This window comes from Bufo bufo, chromosome 3, assembly GCF_905171765.1.
Source record: "Bufo bufo chromosome 3, aBufBuf1.1, whole genome shotgun sequence".
Lineage (NCBI taxonomy): Eukaryota > Metazoa > Chordata > Amphibia > Anura > Bufonidae > Bufo > Bufo bufo.
In genome coordinates, this window is record NC_053391.1 from 705,411,356 (window position 1) to 705,435,275 (window position 23,920).

Sequence of the window (23,920 nt, forward strand, 5' to 3'; positions counted from 1 at the left end):
GTATCACGGCGGCGCACAGTGTATCACAGCGCACAATCCATCACAGCGCACAATCCATCACAGCGCAGTGTGTCACGGCGGCGCACAGTGTATCACACCACAATATATCACAGCGCACAATCCATCACAGCGCACAATACAGCGCAGTGTATCACAGCACAATATATCACAGCGCACAATACAGCGCAGTGTATCACGGCGGCGCACAGTGTATCACAGCACAATATATCACAGCGCACAATCCATCACAGCGCACAATACAGCGCAGTGTATCACAGCACAATATATCACAGCGCACAATACAGCGCAGTGTATCACGGCGGCGCACAGTGTATCACACCACAATATATCACAGCGCACAATCCATCACAGCGCACAATACAGCGCAGTGTATCACGGCGGCGCACAGTGTATCACAGCACAATATATCACAGCGCACAATCCATCACAGCGCACAATACAGCGCAGTGTATCACAGCACAATATATCACAGCGCACAATACAGCGCAGTGTATCACGGCGGCGCACAGTGTATCACAGCACAATATATCACAGCGCACAATCCATCACAGCGCACAATACAGCGCAGTGTATCACAGCACAATATATCACAGCGCACAATACAGCACAGTGTATCACGGCGGCGCACAGTGTATCACACCACAATATATCACAGCGCACAATCCATCACAGCGCACAATCCATCACAGCGCACAATCCATCGCAGTGTATCACAGCACAATATATCACAGCGCACAATACAGCGCAGTGTATCACAGCACAATATATCACAGCGCACAATACAGCGCAGTGTATCACAGCACAATATATCACCGCGCACAATACAGCGCAGTGTATCACACCACAATATATCACCGCGCACAATCCATCACAGCGCACAATACAGCGCAGTGTATCACAGCACAATATATCACAGCGCACAATCCATCGCAGTGTATCACGGCGGCGCACAGTGTATCACACCACAATATATCACAGCGCACAATCCATCACAGCGCAGTGTGTCACGGCGGCGCACAGTCCATCACAGCGCACAATCCATCACAGCGCACAATCCATCACAGCGCAGTGTATCACGGCGGCGCACAGTGTATCACAGCACAATATATCACAGCACAATATATCACAGCGCACAATACAGCGCAGTGTATCACGGCGGCGCACAATATATCACAGCGCTGGTTCTGGATCACAACTCTCACTTCAAATATTTTTGCCCAGAAAACTGCACAGTGTGAATAGGATAAAAAGTCAAACCTGAAAAATAGGTATAAAAATAATCAGACATCTAAATGGCCAGGACGTCCTCGTGTAAATATCGGTGCAACCAAATAACCGTATTGGGCTACATGCACACTGTCCGTTTTTCATGGCCATGTTACATCAGTGTTTGCGTCCGTTTTCTGGCTGTGCGTCCGTTTTCTGGCGCTGCATCCGTATTCTGGCTGTGCGTCCGTTTTCTGGCGCTGCGTCCGTTTTGCATTAGTTTTTCATGTCCATGAAAAATAGAGAAATTTGATTGGCAGTTATTTCTCGTCCCGCCCGTCTCAGAGCGCCCGCAGGATGCTAGGCCGCAGCTTTAATAATGCCCCCATGTAGACCCTAGAATAACGTCCCCCATAGTGTGTGGTTTCATTATTTTTTACCTCCCTGGCTTTAAATAATTTCCCCCACGGTTCAAATAATGGCCCCGCCCAGGTTTGCACCGCCACAAGCCGCTGCGGCAGTCTCTTCTCTCCTTACAGAACGGGACCTGCCGAAGGTGCGCGATGACGTCCCGGAGCTCCACCTGGTTACGTCAGATCGCAGGTCCTGCTCAATGAAGAGAGCAGAGACTGCCACTCCGCCACCACGTGGATGGGGGCCACGTGCTGTAATTTGTTACCAAAAACAGAGGAAGCAACGACACGATTTACAAGTGCGGGAACTGTCTATCCGTTGTTTGTTATGGATATCCAGCCTCTATTAATACTCTGTTATTCCTCCTGGATAGAGCCGGGTATCTGGCCGTGTCCCTACACTGTCTGGTACTGTCAGTGACGTGAGACAGTCAGTATGTAGGGGCACAGCCTTCAGATGACGGGATGATCCGCCCCATAGACCCAGACGTTCTGCCCCATAGGGTTGATGCTGATGATTACACGATGCTGAGCAGGGATTGTCCTCCTGTGAGCACCGGGGGTCGGTCACAGCCCCTGGAGCACTACTATAGTAACACCGCTTCCCTCTGCACACTCCCCGCCCTGATGATTGACAGACTCCTGCTCCAGAAGGGTGGATCGGGCAGGGGCTGCTTAACTCAATTTCCAGGAGGAATAACAGAGGAATAGATGAGTTGGAACTAACTTTGCTGGAGGACAGATATGTCATAGGGAATACAAGCATACGGGGGGGGGGGGGGTCCTGTGGGGGACACCAGAAGGGGCGGCTATCCCACTACCCAGACCAGGATTGGGCAGCCACCCTGCTCCATGTCATGGCGGCTGAGATCCGACGTCCTGCATGAAATTCATGATGCAGAAAAAGTGAGACGGTCCGACAGCCGATACCAGGAACAGTGTACGAGACGGTCCGACAGCCGGTACCAGGAACAGCGTACGAGACGGTCCGACAGCCGGTACCAGGAATAGCGTACGAGACGGTCCGACAGCCGTTACCAGGAACAGTGTACGAGACGGTCCGACAGCCGGGACCAGGAACAGTGTACGAGACGGTCCGACAGCCGTTACCAGGAATAGCGTACGAGACGGTCCGACAGCCGATACCAGGAATAGCGTACGAGACGGTCCGACAGCCGATACCAGGAATAGCGTACGAGACGGTCCGACAGCCGGTACCAGGAATAGCGTACGAGACGGTCCGACAGCCGGGACCAGGAACAGTGTACGAGACGGTCCGACAGCCGGTCCCAGGAATAGTGTACCAGACGGTCCGACAGCCGGTCCCAGGAATAGTGTACGAGACGGTCCGACAGCCGGTCCCAGGAATAGTGTACCAGCCGGTCCGACAGCCGGTCCCAGGAATAGTGTACCAGCCGGTCCTACAGCCGGTACCAGGAATAGTGTACCAGACGGTCCGACAACCGGTACCAGGAATAGTGTACGAGATGGTCCGACAGCCGGTACCAGGAACAGTGTACGAGACGGTCCGACAGCCGGTACCAGGAACAGCGTACGAGACGGTCCGACAGCCGGGACCAGGAACAGCGTACGAGACGGTCCGACAGCCGGGACCAGGAACAGTGTACGAGACGGTCCGACAGCCGGTACCAGGAATAGTGTACGAGACGGTCCGACAGCCGGTACCAGGAACAGCGTACGAGACGGTCCGACAGCCGGTACCAGGAATAGTGTACAGCCGGGACCAGGAACAGTGTACGAGACGTCCGACAGCCGGTACCAGGAACAGCGTACGAGACGGTCCGACAGCCGGTACCACCGGAAACAGGCACACAGGACTATACAGTATATACACACAGTACACAGGACTATACAGTATATACACACAGTACACAGGACTATACAGTATATACACAGTACACAGGACTATACAGTATATACACACAGTACACTGGACTATACAGTATATACACAGTACACAGGACTATACAGTATATATACACAGTACACAGGACTATACAGTATATACACACAGTACACAGGACTATACAGTATATACACACAGTACACAGGACTATACAGTATATACACACAGTACACAGGACTATACAGTATATACACACAGTACACAGGACTATACAGTATACACACAGTACACAGGACTATACAGTATACACACAGTACACAGGACTATACAGTATATATACACATAGTACACAGGACTATACAGTATATATACACAGTACACAGGACTATACAGTATATACACACAGTACACAGGACTATACAGTATATACACAGTACACAGGACTATACAGTATATACACAGTACACAGGACTATACAGTATATACACAGTACACAGGACTATACAGTATATACACAGTACACAGGACTATACAGTATATATACACAGTACACAGGACTATACAGTATATACACACAGTACACAGGACTATACAGTATATACACACAGTACACAGGACTATACAGTATATACACAGTACACAGGACTATACAGTATATACACACAGTACACTGGACTATACAGTATATACACAGTACACAGGACTATACAGTATATACACACAGTACACTGGACTATACAGTATATACACAGTACACAGGACTATACAGTATATATACACAGTACACAGGACTATACAGTATATACACACAGTACACAGGACTATACAGTATATACACACAGTACACAGGACTATACAGTATATACACACAGTACACAGGACTATACAGTATATACACACAGTACACAGGACTATACAGTATACACACAGTACACAGGACTATACAGTATATACACAGTACACAGGACTATACAGTATATACACAGTACACAGGACTATACAGTATATATACACAGTACACAGGACTATACAGTATATACACACAGTACACAGGACTATACAGTATACACACAGTACACAGGACTATACAGTATATATACACATAGTACACAGGACTATACAGTATATATACACAGTACACAGGACTATACAGTATATACACACAGTACACAGGACTATACAGTATATATACACAGTACACAGGACTATACAGTATATACACACAGTACACAGGACTATACAGTATATACACACAGTACACAGGACTATACAGTATATACACAGTACACAGGACTATACAGTATATACACAGTACACAGGACTATACAGTATATATACACAGCACACAGGACTATACAGTATATATACACAGTACACAGGACTATACAGTATATACACAGGACTATACAGTATGTACACAGTACACAGGACTATACAGTATATACACATAGGACTATACAGTATATACACACACAGTACACAGGACTATACAGTATATACACACAGTACACAGGACTATACAGTATATACACAGTACACAGGACTATACAGTATGTACACAGGACTATACAGTATATACACACAGTACACAGGACTATACAGTATATGTACACAGGACTATACAGTATATACACACAGTACACAGGACTATACAGTATATACACAGTAACAAGGACTATACAGTATATACACAGTACACAGGACTATACAGTATACACACAGTACACAGGACTATACAGTATATACACAGTACACAGGACTATACAGTATATATACACAGTACACAGGACTATACAGTATATACACAGTACACAGGACTATACAGTATATACACAGTACACAGGACTATACAGTATATATACACAGTACACAGGACTATACAGTATATACACACAGTACACAGGACTATACAGTATATGTACACAGGACTATACAGTATATACACACAGTACACAGGACTATACAGTATATACACAGTAACAAGGACTATACAGTATATACACAGTACACAGGACTATACAGTATACACACAGTACACAGGACTATACAGTATATACACAGTACACAGGACTATACAGTATATATACACAGTACACAGGACTATACAGTATATACACAGTACACAGGACTATACAGTATATATACACAGTACACAGGACTATACAGTATATATACACAGTACACAGGACTATACAGTATATACACAGTACACAGGACTATACAGTATATATACACAGGACTATACAGTATATATACACAGTACACAGGACTGTACAGTATATACACACAGTACACAGGACTATACAGTATACACACAGTACACAGGACTATACAGTATATACACAGTACACAGGACTATACAGTATATACACAGTACACAGGACTATACAGTATATACACAGTACACAGGACTATACAGTATATACACAGTACACAGGACTATACAGTATATATACACAGTACACAGGACTATACAGTATATATACACAGTACACAGGACTATACAGTATATATACACAGTACACAGGACTATACCGTATATATACACAGTACACAGGACTATACAGTATATATACACAGTACACAGGACTATACAGTATATACACACAGTACACAGGACTATACAGTATATACACAGTACACAGGACTATACAGTATACACACAGTACACAGGACTATACAGTATATACACAGTACACAGGACTATACAGTATATATACACAGTACACAGGACTATACAGTATATACACACAGTACACAGGACTATACAGTATATACACAGTACACAGGACTATACAGTATATACACACAGTACACTGGACTATACAGTATATACACAGTACACAGGACTATACAGTATATATACACAGTACACAGGACTATACAGTATATACACACAGTACACAGGACTATACAGTATATACACACAGTACACAGGACTATACAGTATATACACACAGTACACAGGACTATACAGTATATACACACAGTACACAGGACTATACAGTATATACACAGTACACAGGACTATACAGTATATACACACAGTACACTGGACTATACAGTATATACACAGTACACAGGACTATACAGTATATATACACAGTACACAGGACTATACAGTATATACACACAGTACACAGGACTATACAGTATATACACACAGTACACAGGACTATACAGTATATACACACAGTACACAGGACTATACAGTATATACACACAGTACACAGGACTATACAGTATACACACAGTACACAGGACTATACAGTATACACACAGTACACAGGACTATACAGTATATATACACATAGTACACAGGACTATACAGTATATATACACAGTACACAGGACTATACAGTATATACACACAGTACACAGGACTATACAGTATATATACACAGTACACAGGACTATACAGTATATACACACAGTACACAGGACTATACAGTATATACACACAGTACACAGGACTATACAGTATATACACAGTACACAGGACTATACAGTATATACACAGTACACAGGACTATACAGTATATACACAGTACACAGGACTATACAGTATATACACAGTACACAGGACTATACAGTATATATACACAGTACACAGGACTATACAGTATATATACACAGTACACAGGACTATACAGTATATACACAGTACACAGGACTATACAGTATATACACAGTACACAGGACTATACAGTATATATACACAGTACACAGGACTATACAGTATATACACAGGACTATACAGTATATACACAGGACTATACAGTATGTACACAGTACACAGGACTATACAGTATATACACATAGGACTATACAGTATATACACACACAGTACACAGGACTATACAGTATATACACACAGTACACAGGACTATACAGTATATACACAGTACACAGGACTATACAGTATGTACACAGGACTATACAGTATATACACACAGTACACAGGACTATACAGTATATGTACACAGGACTATACAGTATATACACACAGTACACAGGACTATACAGTATATACACAGTAACAAGGACTATACAGTATATACACAGTACACAGGACTATACAGTATACACACAGTACACAGGACTATACAGTATATACACAGTACACAGGACTATACAGTATATATACACAGTACACAGGACTATACAGTATATACACAGTACACAGGACTATACAGTATACACACAGTACACAGGACTATACAGTATATACACAGTACACAGGACTATACAGTATATACACAGTACACAGGACTATACAGTATATACACAGTACACAGGACTATACAGTATATACACAGTACACAGGACTATACAGTATATATACACAGTACACAGGACTATACAGTATATATACACAGTACACAGGACTATACAGTATATATACACAGTACACAGGACTATACCGTATATATACACAGTACACAGGACTATACAGTATATATACACAGTACACAGGACTATACAGTATATACACACAGTACACAGGACTATACAGTATATACACAGTACACAGGACTATACAGTATACACACAGTACACAGGACTATACAGTATATACACAGTACACAGGACTATACAGTATATATACACAGTACACAGGACTATACAGTATATACACAGTACACAGGACTATACAGTATATATACACAGTACACAGGACTATACAGTATATACACAGTACACAGGACTATACAGTATATACACAGTACACAGGACTATACAGTATATACACAGTACACAGGACTATACAGTATATATACACACAGTACACAGGACTATACAGTATATACACACAGTACACAGGACTATACAGTATATACACAGTACACAGGACTATACAGTATATACACACCGTACACAGGACTATACAGTATATATACACAGTACACAGGACTATACAGTATATACACACAGTACACAGGACTATACAGTATATACACAGTACACAGGACTATACCGTATATATACACAGTACACAGGACTATACAGTATATACACACAGTACACAGGACTATACAGTATATACACACAGTACACAGGACTATACCGTATATATACACAGTACACAGGACTATACAGTATATATACAGTACACAGGACTATACAGTATATACACAGTACACAGGACTATACAGTATATACACACAGTACACAGGACTATACAGTATATACACAGTACACAGGACTATACAGTATATACACACAGTACACTGGACTATACAGTATATACACAGTACACAGGACTATACAGTATATATACACAGTACACAGGACTATACAGTATATACACACAGTACACAGGACTATACAGTATATACACACAGTACACAGGACTATACAGTATACACACAGTACACAGGACTATACAGTATACACACAGTACACAGGACTATACAGTATACACACAGTACACAGGACTATACAGTATACACACAGTACACAGGACTATACAGTATATATACACATAGTACACAGGACTATACAGTATATATACACAGTACACAGGACTATACAGTATATACACACAGTACACAGGACTATACAGTATATATACACAGTACACAGGACTATACAGTATATACACACAGTACACAGGACTATACAGTATATACACACAGTACACAGGACTATACAGTATATACACAGTACACAGGACTATACAGTATATACACAGTACACAGGACTATACAGTATATATACACAGCACACAGGACTATACAGTATATATACACAGTACACAGGACTATACAGTATGTACACAGTACACAGGACTATACAGTATATACACATAGGACTATACAGTATATACACAGTACACAGGACTATACAGTATATACACACACAGTACACAGGACTATACAGTATATACACACAGTACACAGGACTATACAGTATATACACAGTACACAGGACTATACAGTATGTACACAGGACTATACAGTATATACACACAGTACACAGGACTATACAGTATATACACACAGTACACAGGACTATACAGTATATACACAGTAACAAGGACTATACAGTATATACACAGTACACAGGACTATACAGTATACACACAGTACACAGGACTATACAGTATATACACAGTACACAGGACTATACAGTATATATACACAGTACACAGGACTATACAGTATATACACAGTACACAGGACTATACAGTATATATACACAGTACACAGGACTATACAGTATATATACACAGTACACAGGACTATACCGTATATATACACAGTACACAGGACTATACAGTATATATACACAGTACACAGGACTATACAGTATATACACACAGTACACAGGACTATACAGTATATACACAGTACACAGGACTATACAGTATATACACAGTACACAGGACTATACAGTATATATACAGTACACAGGACTATACAGTATATACACACAGTACACAGGACTATACAGTATATACACAGTACACAGGACTATACAGTATATACACAGTACACAGGACTATACAGTATATATACACAGTACACAGGACTATACAGTATATATACACAGTACACAGGACTATACAGTATATATACACAGTACACAGGACTATACAGTATATACACAGTACACAGGACTATACGGTATATACACACAGTACACAGGACTATACAGTATATACACAGTACACAGGACTATACAGTATATATACACATAGTACACAGGACTATACAGTATATATACACAGTACACAGGACTATACAGTATATACACACAGTACACAGGACTATACAGTATATATACACAGTACACAGGACTATACAGTATACACACAGTACACAGGACTATACAGTATATATACACAGTACACAGGACTATACAGTATATACACAGTACACAGGACTATACGGTATATACACACAGTACACAGGACTATACGGTATATACACAGTACACAGGACTATACAGTATATATACACATAGTACACAGGACTATACAGTATATATACACAGTACACAGGACTATACAGTATATACACACAGTACACAGGACTATACAGTATATATACACAGTACACAGGACTATACAGTATATACACACAGTACACAGGACTATACAGTATATACACAGTACACAGGACTATACAGTATACACACAGTACACAGGACTATACAGTATATACACAGTACACAGGACTATACAGTATATATACACAGTACACAGGACTATACAGTATATACACAGTACACAGGACTATACAGTATATATACACAGTACACAGGACTATACAGTATATATACACAGTACACAGGACTATACCGTATATATACACAGTACACAGGACTATACAGTATATATACACAGTACACAGGACTATACAGTATATACACACAGTACACAGGACTATACAGTATATACACAGTACACAGGACTATACAGTATATATACAGTACACAGGACTATACAGTATATATACACAGTACACAGGACTATACAGTATATATACACAGTACACAGGACTATACAGTATATATACACAGTACACAGGACTATACAGTATATACACAGTACACAGGACTATACAGTATATACACACAGTACACAGGACTATACAGTATATACACACAGTACACAGGACTATACAGTATATATACACAGTACACAGGACTATACAGTATATATACACAGTACACAGGACTATACAGTATATACACAGTACACAGGACTATACAGTATATACACACAGTACACAGGACTATACAGTATATATACACAGGACTATACAGTATATATACACAGGACTATACAGTATATACACACAGTACACAGGACTATACAGTATATACACAGTACACAGGACTATACAGTATATACACAGTACACAGGACTATACAGTATATACACAGTACACAGGACTATACAGTATATATACACAGTACACAGGACTATACAGTATATACACAGTACACAGGACTATACAGTATATATACACAGTACACAGGACTATACAGTATATACACAGTACACAGGACTATACAGTATATACACACAGTACACAGGACTATACAGTATATACACACAGTACACAGGACTATACAGTATATACACAGTACACAGGACTATACAGTATATATACACAGTACACAGGACTATACAGTATATACACAGTACACAGGACTATACAGTATATACACAGTACACAGGACTATACAGTATATACACACAGTACACAGGACTATACAGTATATACACAGTACACAGGACTATACAGTATATACACAGTACACAGGACTATACAGTATATATACACAGTACACAGGACTATACAGTATATACACAGTACACAGGACTATACAGTATATACACAGTACACAGGACTATACAGTATATATACACAGTACACAGGACTATACAGTATATACACACAGTACACAGGACTATACAGTATATACACAGTACACAGGACTATACAGTATATATACACAGTACACAGGACTATACAGTATATACACAGTACACAGGACTATACAGTATATACACAGTACACAGGACTATACAGTATATACACACAGTACACAGGACTATACAGTATATACACAGTACACAGGACTATACAGTATATACACAGTACACAGGACTATACAGTATATATACACAGTACACAGGACTATACAGTATATACACAGTACACAGGACTATACAGTATATACACAGTACACAGGACTATACAGTATATATACACAGTACACAGGACTATACAGTATATACACACAGTACACAGGACTATACAGTATATACACACAGTACACAGGACTATACAGTATATATACACAGTACACAGGACTATACAGTATATATACACAGTACACAGGACTATACAGTATATACACAGTACACAGGACTATACAGTATATATACACAGTACACAGGACTATACAGTATATACACACAGTACACAGGACTATACAGTATATATACACAGTACACAGGACTATACAGTATATACAGTACACAGGACTATACAGTATATATACACACAGTACACAGGACTATACAGTATATACACAGTACACAGGACTATACAGTATATACACAGTACACAGGACTATACAGTATATACACACAGTACACAGGACTATACAGTATATACACACAGTACACAGGACTATACAGTATATACACAGTACACAGGACTATACAGTATATACACAGTACACAGGACTATACAGTATATATACACAGTACACAGGACTATACAGTATATACACACAGTACACAGGACTATACAGTATATACACACAGTACACAGGACTATACAGTATATACACACAGTACACAGGACTATACAGTATATACACACAGTACACAGGACTATACAGTATATACACAGTACACAGGACTATACAGTATATACACACAGTACACAGGACTATACAGTATATACACAGTACACAGGACTATACAGTATATACACAGTACACAGGACTATACAGTATATACACAGTACACAGGACTATACAGTATATACACAGTACACAGGACTATACAGTATATACACACAGTACACAGGACTATACAGTATATACACAGTACACAGGACTATACAGTATATACACAGTACACAGGACTATACAGTATATACACACAGTACACAGGACTATACAGTATATACACACAGTACACAGGACTATACAGTATATACACAGTACACAGGACTATACAGTATATACACAGTACACAGGACTATACAGTATATACACAGGACTATACAGTATATACACAGTACACAGGACTATACAGTATACACACAGTACACAGGACTATACAGTATATATACACACAGTACACAGGACTATACAGTATATATACACAGTACACAGGACTATACAGTATATACACAGTACACAGGACTATACAGTATACACACAGTACACAGGACTATACAGTATATACACAGTACACAGGACTATACAGTATATACACAGTACACAGGACTATACAGTATATACACACAGTACACAGGACTATACAGTATATACACACAGTACACAGGACTATACAGTATATACACAGTACACAGGACTATACAGTATATATACACAGTACACAGGGACTATACAGTATATATACACAGTACACAGGACTATACAGTATATACACAGTACACAGGACTATACAGTATATACACAGTACACAGGACTATACAGTATATATACACAGTACACAGGACTATACAGTATATACACACAGTACACAGGACTATACAGTATATACACACAGTACACAGGACTATACAGTATATACACAGTACACAGGACTATACAGTATATACACAGTACACAGGACTATACAGTATATATACACAGTACACAGGACTATACAGTATATATACACAGTACACAGGACTATACAGTATATACACAGTACACAGGACTATACAGTATATACACACAGTACACAGGACTATACAGTATATACACAGTACACAGGACTATACAGTATATACACACAGTACACAGGACTATACAGTATATACACACAGTACACAGGACTATACAGTATATACACACAGTACACAGGACTATACAGTATACACACAGTACACAGGACTATACAGTATATATACACAGTACACAGGACTATACAGTATATACACAGTACACAGGACTATACAGTATATACACACAGTACACAGGACTATACAGTATATACACACAGTACACAGGACTATACAGTATATATACACAGTACACAGGACTATACAGTATATACACAGTACACAGGACTATACAGTATATATACACAGTACACAGGACTATACAGTATATACACAGTACACAGGACTATACAGTATATACACACAGTACACAGGACTATACAGTATATACACACAGTACACAGGACTATACAGTATATACACACAGTACACAGGACTATACAGTATATATACACAGTACACAGGACTATACAGTATATATACACAGTACACAGGACTATACAGTATATACACAGTACACAGGACTATACAGTATATACACAGTACACAGGACTATACAGTATATACACAGTACACAGGACTATACAGTATACACACAGTACACAGGACTATACAGTATATATACACAGTACACAGGACTATACAGTATATACACACAGTACACAGGACTATACAGTATATACACAGTACACAGGACTATACAGTATATACACAGTACACAGGACTATACAGTATACACACAGTACACAGGACTATACAGTATATACACAGTACACAGGACTATACAGTATATACACAGTACACAGGACTATACAGTATATACACACAGTACACAGGACTATACAGTATATATACACAGTACACAGGACTATACAGTATATATACACAGGACTATACAGTATATATACACAGTACACAGGACTATACAGTATATACACACAGTACACAGGACTATACAGTATATACACAGTACACAGGACTATACAGTATATACACAGTACACAGGACTATACAGTATATACACAGTACACAGGACTATACAGTATATATACACAGTATACAGGACTATACAGTATATATACACACAGTACACAGGACTATACAGTATATACACACAGTACACAGGACTATACAGTATATACACAGTACACAGGACTATACAGTATATATACAGTACACAGGACTATACAGTATATATACACAGTACACCGGACTATACAGTATATACACACAGTACACAGGACTATACAGTATATACACACAGTACACAGGACTATACAGTATATACACAGTACACAGGACTATACAGTATATATACACAGTACACAGGACTATACAGTATATACACAGTACACAGGACTATACAGTATATATACAGTACACAGGACTATACAGTATATATACACAGTACACAGGACTATACAGTATATACACAGTACACAGGACTATACAGTATATACACACAGTACACAGGACTATACAGTATATACACAGTACACAGGACTATACAGTATATATACAGTACACAGGACTATACAGTATATATACACAGTACACCGGACTATACAGTATATACACACAGTACACAGGACTATACAGTATATACAGTACACAGGACTATACAGTATATACACACAGTACACAGGACTATACAGTATATACACAGTACACAGGACTATACAGTATATACACAGGACTATACAGTATATATATACACAGTACACAGGACTATACAGTATATATATACACAGTACACAGGACTATACAGTATATACACACAGTACACAGGACTATACAGTATATATACACAGTACACAGGACTATACAGTATATACACAGTACACAGGACTATACAGTATATACACACAGTACACAGGACTATACAGTATATACACACAGTACACAGGACTATACAGTATATACACAGTACACAGGACTATACAGTATATATACAGTACACAGGACTATACAGTATATATACACAGTACACCGGACTATACAGTATATACACAGTACACAGGACTATACAGTATATACACACAGTACACAGGACTATACAGTATATACACACAGTACACAGGACTATACAGTATATACACACAGTACACAGGACTATACAGTATATACACAGTACACAGGACTATACAGTATATATACAGTACACAGGACTATACAGTATATATACACAGTACACAGGACTATACAGTATATATACAGTACACAGGACTATACAGTATATATACACAGTACACCGGACTATACAGTATATACACACAGTACACAGGACTATACAGTATATACACAGTACACAGGACTATACAGTATATACAGTACACAGGACTATACAGTATATACACACAGTACACAGGACTATACAGTATATACACACAGTACACAGGACTATACAGTATATACACAGTACACAGGACTATACAGTATATACACAGGACTATACAGTATATATATACACAGTACACAGGACTATACAGTATATATATACACAGTACACAGGACTATACAGTATATATACACAGTACACAGGACTATACAGTATATACACAGTACACAGGACTATACAGTATATACACAGTACACAGGACTATACAGTATATATACACAGTACACAGGACTATACAGTATATATACACAGTACACAGGACTATACAGTATATACACACAGTACACAGGACTATACAGTATATACACAGTACACAGGACTATACAGTATATATATACACAGTACACAGGACTATACAGTATATATATACACAGTACACAGGACTATACAGTATATACACACAGTACACAGGACTATACAGTATATACACAGTACACAGGACTATACAGTATATACACAGTACACAGGACTATACGGTATATACACACAGTACACAGGACTATACAGTATATACACAGTACACAGGACTATACAGTATATACACAGGACTATACAGTATATATATACACAGTACACAGGACTATACAGTATATACACAGTACACAGGACTATACAGTATATATACACAGTACACAGGACTATACAGTATATACACACAGTACACAGGACTATACAGTATATACACAGTACACAGGACTATACAGTATATATACACAGTACACAGGACTATACAGTATATACACAGTACACAGGACTATACAGTATATACACAGTACACAGGACTATACAGTATATACACAGTACACAGGACTATACAGTATATACACACAGTACACAGGACTATACAGTATATACACACAGTACACAGGACTATACAGTATATATACAGTACACAGGACTATACAGTATATACACAGGACTATACAGTATATATATACACAGTACACAGGACTATACAGTATATACACACAGTACACAGGACTATACAGTATATATACACAGTACACAGGACTATACAGTATACACACAGTACACAGGACTATACAGTATATACACAGGACTATACAGTATATATATACACAGTACACAGGACTATACAGTATATACACACAGTACACAGGACTATACAGTATATACACACAGTACACAGGACTATACAGTATATATACAGTACACAGGACTATACAGTATATACACAGTACACAGGACTATACAGTATATACACACAGGACTATACAGTATATACACACAGTACACAGGACTATACAGTATATACACAGTACACAGGACTATACAGTATATATACACAGTACACAGGACTATACAGTATATACACACAGTACACAGGACTATACAGTATATATACACAGTACACAGGACTATACAGTATATACACACAGTACACAGGACTATACAGTATACACACAGTACACAGGACTATACAGTATATATACACAGTACACAGGACTATACAGTATATACACACAGTACACAGGACTATACAGTATATACACAGTACACAGGACTATACAGTATATATATACACAGTACACAGGACTATACAGTATATATATACACAGTACACAGGACTATACAGTATATACACACAGTACACAGGACTATACAGTATATACACAGTACACAGGACTATACAGTATATACACAGTACACAGGACTATACGGTATATACACACAGTACACAGGACTATACAGTATATACACAGTACACAGGACTATACAGTATATACACAGGACTATACAGTATATATATACACAGTACACAGGACTATACAGTATATACACAGTACACAGGACTATACAGTATATATACACAGTACACAGGACTATACAGTATATACACACAGTACACAGGACTATACAGTATATACACAGTACACAGGACTATACAGTATATATACACAGTACACAGGACTATACAGTATATACACAGTACACAGGACTATACAGTATATACACAGTACACAGGACTATACAGTATATACACAGTACACAGGACTATACAGTATATACACACAGTACACAGGACTATACAGTATATACACACAGTACACAGGACTATACAGTATATATACAGTACACAGGACTATACAGTATATACACAGGACTATACAGTATATATATACACAGTACACAGGACTATACAGTATATACACACAGTACACAGGACTATACAGTATATATACACAGTACACAGGACTATACAGTATACACACAGTACACAGGACTATACAGTATATACACAGGACTATACAGTATATATATACACAGTACACAGGACTATACAGTATATACACACAGTACACAGGACTATACAGTATATACACACAGTACACAGGACTATACAGTATATATACAGTACACAGGACTATACAGTATATACACAGTACACAGGACTATACAGTATATACACACAGGACTATACAGTATATACACACAGTACACAGGACTATACAGTATATACACAGTACACAGGACTATACAGTATATATACACAGTACACAGGACTATACAGTATATACACACAGTACACAGGACTATACAGTATATATACACAGTACACAGGACTATACAGTATATGTAGCGGAGGGGTAGCACGATCCACAAGGACTCCGCTGGTAGACAGGAAAAGCAGGCAATGATCCAAATAGGCCGGTACAGCATACAATAAATCCTCCCCCAAGAATGAGACGATACTTCACTTTGAGGGTTAAAACATGAACTCCCTGTACTTCACGTACAGCCTCTTTTATTCACAAACCAAAAACATAGTACTGCCCACAGGGGTTTGAAATACAACCAATCAATATTTTACAACACATCCCCACAAAATCCTCCCCTCTGTCCGTGATAGAATTACCTCACACTGGGTTGATGCAATCATCACAGACAGACGAATACACATGTGGGGACAATGGAACAGACATCACTTACTCAACCACACAATGTCACACCCTCCCAGCAAACACAGACATTAACATATCCCAGATAGCTCCAGTCTGAGGGCATATCATTAGGTGAATGCCGCTCAGAATACACAAATACAATACAATTAGCTATCTGGGTCCCCTCACATAACAACATACAATTGCATGAATGCTGGCGGTTTTCATGCAGCCAGCATAGGAACGTTACAGCCCACCTGAACCATATTACACAGAACATATATACGCTTGGTTCTTTAAAGTGGCATACACATATGCAATAACATCGTACATACAGGAATGACAATATACAGTGGCTGGGTTTGCCACAATAAATAACATTGTACATACAGGAATGACAATATACAGTGGCTAGGTTTGCCACAATGCTCCCCCAGAACCAAGCCGGCATACACAGTCTGATCCTAACGGATCGGCTTGGGGATGTCCGGAGGAGTACTCACGGATCACTTGCCCATGTCCGTTTGTCTGGATAACCCGTCGGCGTTGCCGTTTTGCTTCCCAGGGCGGTAGTGGATGGTATAGTCAAAAGGCTGCAACGCCAAACTCCAGCGCAGCAGCCGGGCATTGTCTCCTGACACCCTGTTTAGCCACACCAACGGGTTGTGATCCGTGAGTAAAGAAAACGGTTGTCCGTACAAATAGGGTTGCAACTTTTTGAGGGCCCACACCACAGCCAGGCACTCCTTTTCAATGGCGGCGTAGCTCACTTCCCGGGGTAAAAGTTTCCTGCTTAAATAAGCCACTGGGTGCTCGCCGCCATCCGCTCCGACTTGGCTCAGTACTGCTCCCAATCCAAACATAGAAGCGTCTGTATGAACGAGAAATCGTTTAGTTGGATCAGGAGCCGAAAGTACAGGAGAGTTAACAAGTGCCATTTTGAGCTGTTGGAATGCCTGTTCACACTCTGGGGCCCAGGTTACTATCTTGGGCAGGTTCTTGCGGGTTAAATCAGTGAGGGGTTTGGCCAGGGCGCTGTAGTTGGGTACAAATTTGCGATAATACCCTGCGGTACCTAGGAATGCTAAGACCTGTGTCTTGGTGCGAGGGGTGGGCCACTTGGCGACAGCCTCTATTTTGGCCGGCTCGGGTTTTTGCTGACCGCTTCCTACCCGGTGTCCTAAGTACTGGACCTCTGCCATCCCTATGTGGCACTTGCTGGGTTTGAGGGTCAACCCTGCTTCCCTAATCCGGTCTAGTACGGCTCCTATGTGGGTCAGATGTTCAGGCCAGGAGCAGCTAAAAATGGCGATATCGTCTAAGTAGGCGCAAGCATACTCCTGAAACCCATCCAGTAGCCGATCCACCATCCTCTGAAAGGTAGCCGGGGCATTTTTCATCCCGAATGGCATGACTTTAAATTGGTACAGGCCAAACGGGGTGACAAACGCCGACTTAGGGATGGCGTCCTCGGCTAGTGGAATTTGCCAGTACCCTTTGCACAGATCTATTGTGGTGAGGTACTGGCCTCTGGCCATTTTATCCAGGAGCTCGTCTATCCTGGGCATCGGGTAAGCATCGGAGGTGGTTTTGTCGTTGAGCCTCCGGTAGTCTACGCAGAAGCGGGTCGTTCCGTCCCGTTTCGGCACTAAGACTACTGGGGAGGCCCAAGGGCTCTCAGAGTGCTCTATCACTCCTAGCTGTAGCATCTCCTCAAGCTCTTTATGCATACTCCCTTTGACTGATTCGGGGATACGGTAGGCCGGTTGGCGAAGGGGAGTCTGGTCTAGGGTTTCTACCTTATGGGTGGTCAATGGGGTGTACCCGGGTAGGTTAGAGAAGGTGGCCCCTTTTTCCCTAATTAGGTTTTGGACTTGGGCACGTTCCTGTGCGCTTAGCCGCTCTCCTAACTGTATCTCTCCCAAATCTCCGTTCCGGCCCTCCTGATCTAGGAGGTCTGGGAGAGGTAAATTATCAAAGTCTTCGGCCGCTGATGCGCAAATTGCGGTGACCTCTTCGGTCCGCTCCTGGTAAGGTTTGAGCATGTTTACGTGGAGCATGCGTTTGGGCCCCGCGCCCGTGGCTGGGCCGATCACATAGGTGGTATCACATATTTGTTCTACTACCTTGTATGGGCCCTGCCAGGAAGCCTGCAGCTTGTCTTTGTGGACCGGTCGTAAGATTAATACCTTTTGCCCGACTTGAAAGCTGCGGTCCCTGGCTCCCCTATCGTACCATTGGCTCTGTCGTCGTTGGGCCGCCTGGAGGTTGTCGCGTACGGTCTGAGTTAGAGCCTCCAAGCGTTCCCTAAACTCCAGCACATATGGTACGATAGGTGTACCATTAATGGTCCCCTCCCCTTCCCAATGTTCTCGGATTAAATCGAGGGGGCCCCTCACTCTCCTTCCGAACAGAAGTTCGAAAGGGGAGAATCCGGTGGATTCTTGGGGTACTTCTCTATATGCAAACATTAAGTGGGGAAGGAACCTTTCCCAGTCTCTCTGGGTATCCATGAACGTACGGATCATCTGTTTGAGAGTGCCGTTAAAGCGTTCACAGAGCCCGTTGGACTGGGGGTGATATGCGGAGTTCAAAATTTGTTGTACCCCACATATCTTCCAGAGCTGGTGCATTACTTCAGCGGTGAACTGAGTGCCCCTATCCGAAATAATCTCCCGGGGAAATCCCACGCGGGAGAATATTCGCATCAGGGCATCGGCCACCGTTTCAGCATGCACATTGGTCAAGGCCACTGCCTCAGGGTATCTGGTGGCGTAGTCTACCACCGTTAGCACGTATTTCTTGCCAGAAGGGCTGGGTTTAGCTAAAGGTCCTATTATATCTACTGCGACCCGGCTAAAGGGTTCCTCAATTATGGGTAGGGATCGTAGCCGGGCCTTGTATCGGTCACCCCTCTTCCCTACCCTTTGGCAGGTATCACAGGTCTGGCAATATCGCCGTACATCCTGGGAGATACCAGGCCAAAAGAAATTCTGGGTCAGCCGGTGTTTAGTACGACTGATCCCTAAGTGTCCGGACAGGGGTATGTCGTGTGCTATGCGCAGCAGTTCCAATCTATATTTCCGGGGGACAATTAATTGCTTCATGGATATAGGGATCGCTCCGGCTATTACTTTTTCGGCTTGGCGGTATAGGAGTCCCTTTTCCCAGATGTACCTTTCCCCTTCTAACCCTGCCTGATTCTTATCCACACGGTCTTTGTATAGCTGTAAGGAAGGGTCTAGGGCCACTTCTGACCCAAATTCTAGGGGGGACGCCCAGGGGGTGACATTAGGCATGGGGGGTACATTGCTTACCTGAGCCTCAGAGTGGTTAGGTGGTGCTGTGGTGCGAGCCTGTTGCCGGGTCACAACCGGATAAGCTTCATGGCTGATGGACTGGGGAACAAATGCTGAAGTCAGCTCCCCCAGGTCGTTGCCCAAAATAACATCTGCGGGTAAGTCCTGCATCAGGCCCACCTCCACATTCCCATTCCCCGCTCCCCAATTCAGGTGGACTTTGGCTGTGGGGATCTTGTAGATCGCTCCCCCTGCTACACGCACTGCTACACACTCCCCCGTGAGGTTGCCTTTGGGTACTAGGTGGTTGCGGACCAGCGTTATAGTAGCCCCAGAGTCTCGTAACCCCTGTACCTTTCTCCCTTCCATCTGTACCTCTTGTCGGTGCCCTTGGCGGTTGTCAGAGGCGGCTTGGATAGGGTTTACCTCATGTAGTGTGCCCAGGGGTTCCTCGGTGGAAGCTAGGACCTCGGGTACTCTGTAGGGTTCCGCTTGGGCACAATGAACCGCTGCCCGGTTGTTGGGTACCGGGGGGTTCCAGCTGGGCCGTGGTCGGTTGCGGGGACAGTCCCGCTGCATATGTCCCTGTTGGTTACAGGTGTGGCATCGTATCGGGGGGCGAGCTTGATACCTGGGGGTGTAGGTGTTATTGCTTACCCCCGGGCGTGCTGGAACGGCTGTGTTTACGGTTGGTACTGGTGTGGTAGATCCATAGGTTGGTTTCGATTGAGTGCGCTGTTCCCTCCTGGTATCCTGGAACTCATCTGCTAGCTTGGCTGCGTCTTGTAGGGTGCGTGGCTTCCGATCCCGCACCCAATTCTGCAGGTGCGCGGGTATCCCGTCAAAGAACTGCTCCATTACCATGAGTTGGAACAGGTCTTCCAGGGTGTTAACTTGGGTGGCCTCCAACCACCCCTTTGCCGCTCGTTGTAGGCGGTGTGCCCATTCTGTGTGAGTGTCTCTGGCGAGCTTTTTAATGTCTCTGAACTTTAGTCGGTAGGCCTCGGAGGTAATCGCATACCTAGCTAAAATGGCCTGTTTTACCTTGGCATAGTTTGTACTGTCCTCGTCAGGTACGGCACGATATGCCTCTGCGGCGCGACCAGATAGTCTCCCTGCCAGTAGGGGTACCCGATCCTCCGCACTGATATTGTGCAACTGGCATAACCGTTCAAAATCCTGCAGGTAGTCATCTACCTCACCCTCCGCTTCCGAATAGCTCTTAAAAGCTTGGTAGGGAATTTTAGCTTTCCCTGGCAGGATGTTAACAGGCGTCGTGGCTCTTTCTCCAGTCTGCTGGTTCATCTGCGACCTCCGAAGCATGATGTA

General features: G+C 41.5%; 1 protein-coding gene across 1 annotated transcript; it reads left to right on the forward strand.

Annotated features, from left to right (window-relative positions):
* The first annotated feature begins 1,705 nt into the window (after positions 1-1,705).
* On the forward strand, positions 1,706-19,865 carry LOC120994143 (KH domain-containing protein 3-like). Its single transcript, XM_040422598.1, has 3 exons — positions 1,706-1,818; positions 2,542-3,395; positions 19,858-19,865. The coding sequence occupies exons 1-3, from the start codon at positions 1,706-1,708 to the stop codon at positions 19,863-19,865; spliced, it is 975 nt and encodes a 324-aa protein (XP_040278532.1).
* The last annotated feature ends 4,055 nt before the right edge of the window (positions 19,866-23,920 follow it).

Bases quoted from the DNA above. Each gene is read 5' to 3' on its own strand.
- LOC120994143 (XM_040422598.1), top strand. From the start codon at position 1,706: ATGGCCCCGCCCAGGTTTGCACCGCCACAAGCCGCTGCGGCAGTCTCT. The intron at 1,819-2,541 runs GTCAGATCGCAG...TTCATGATGCAG, and splicing joins CCGGAGCTCCACCTGGTTAC to AAAAAGTGAGACGGTCCGAC.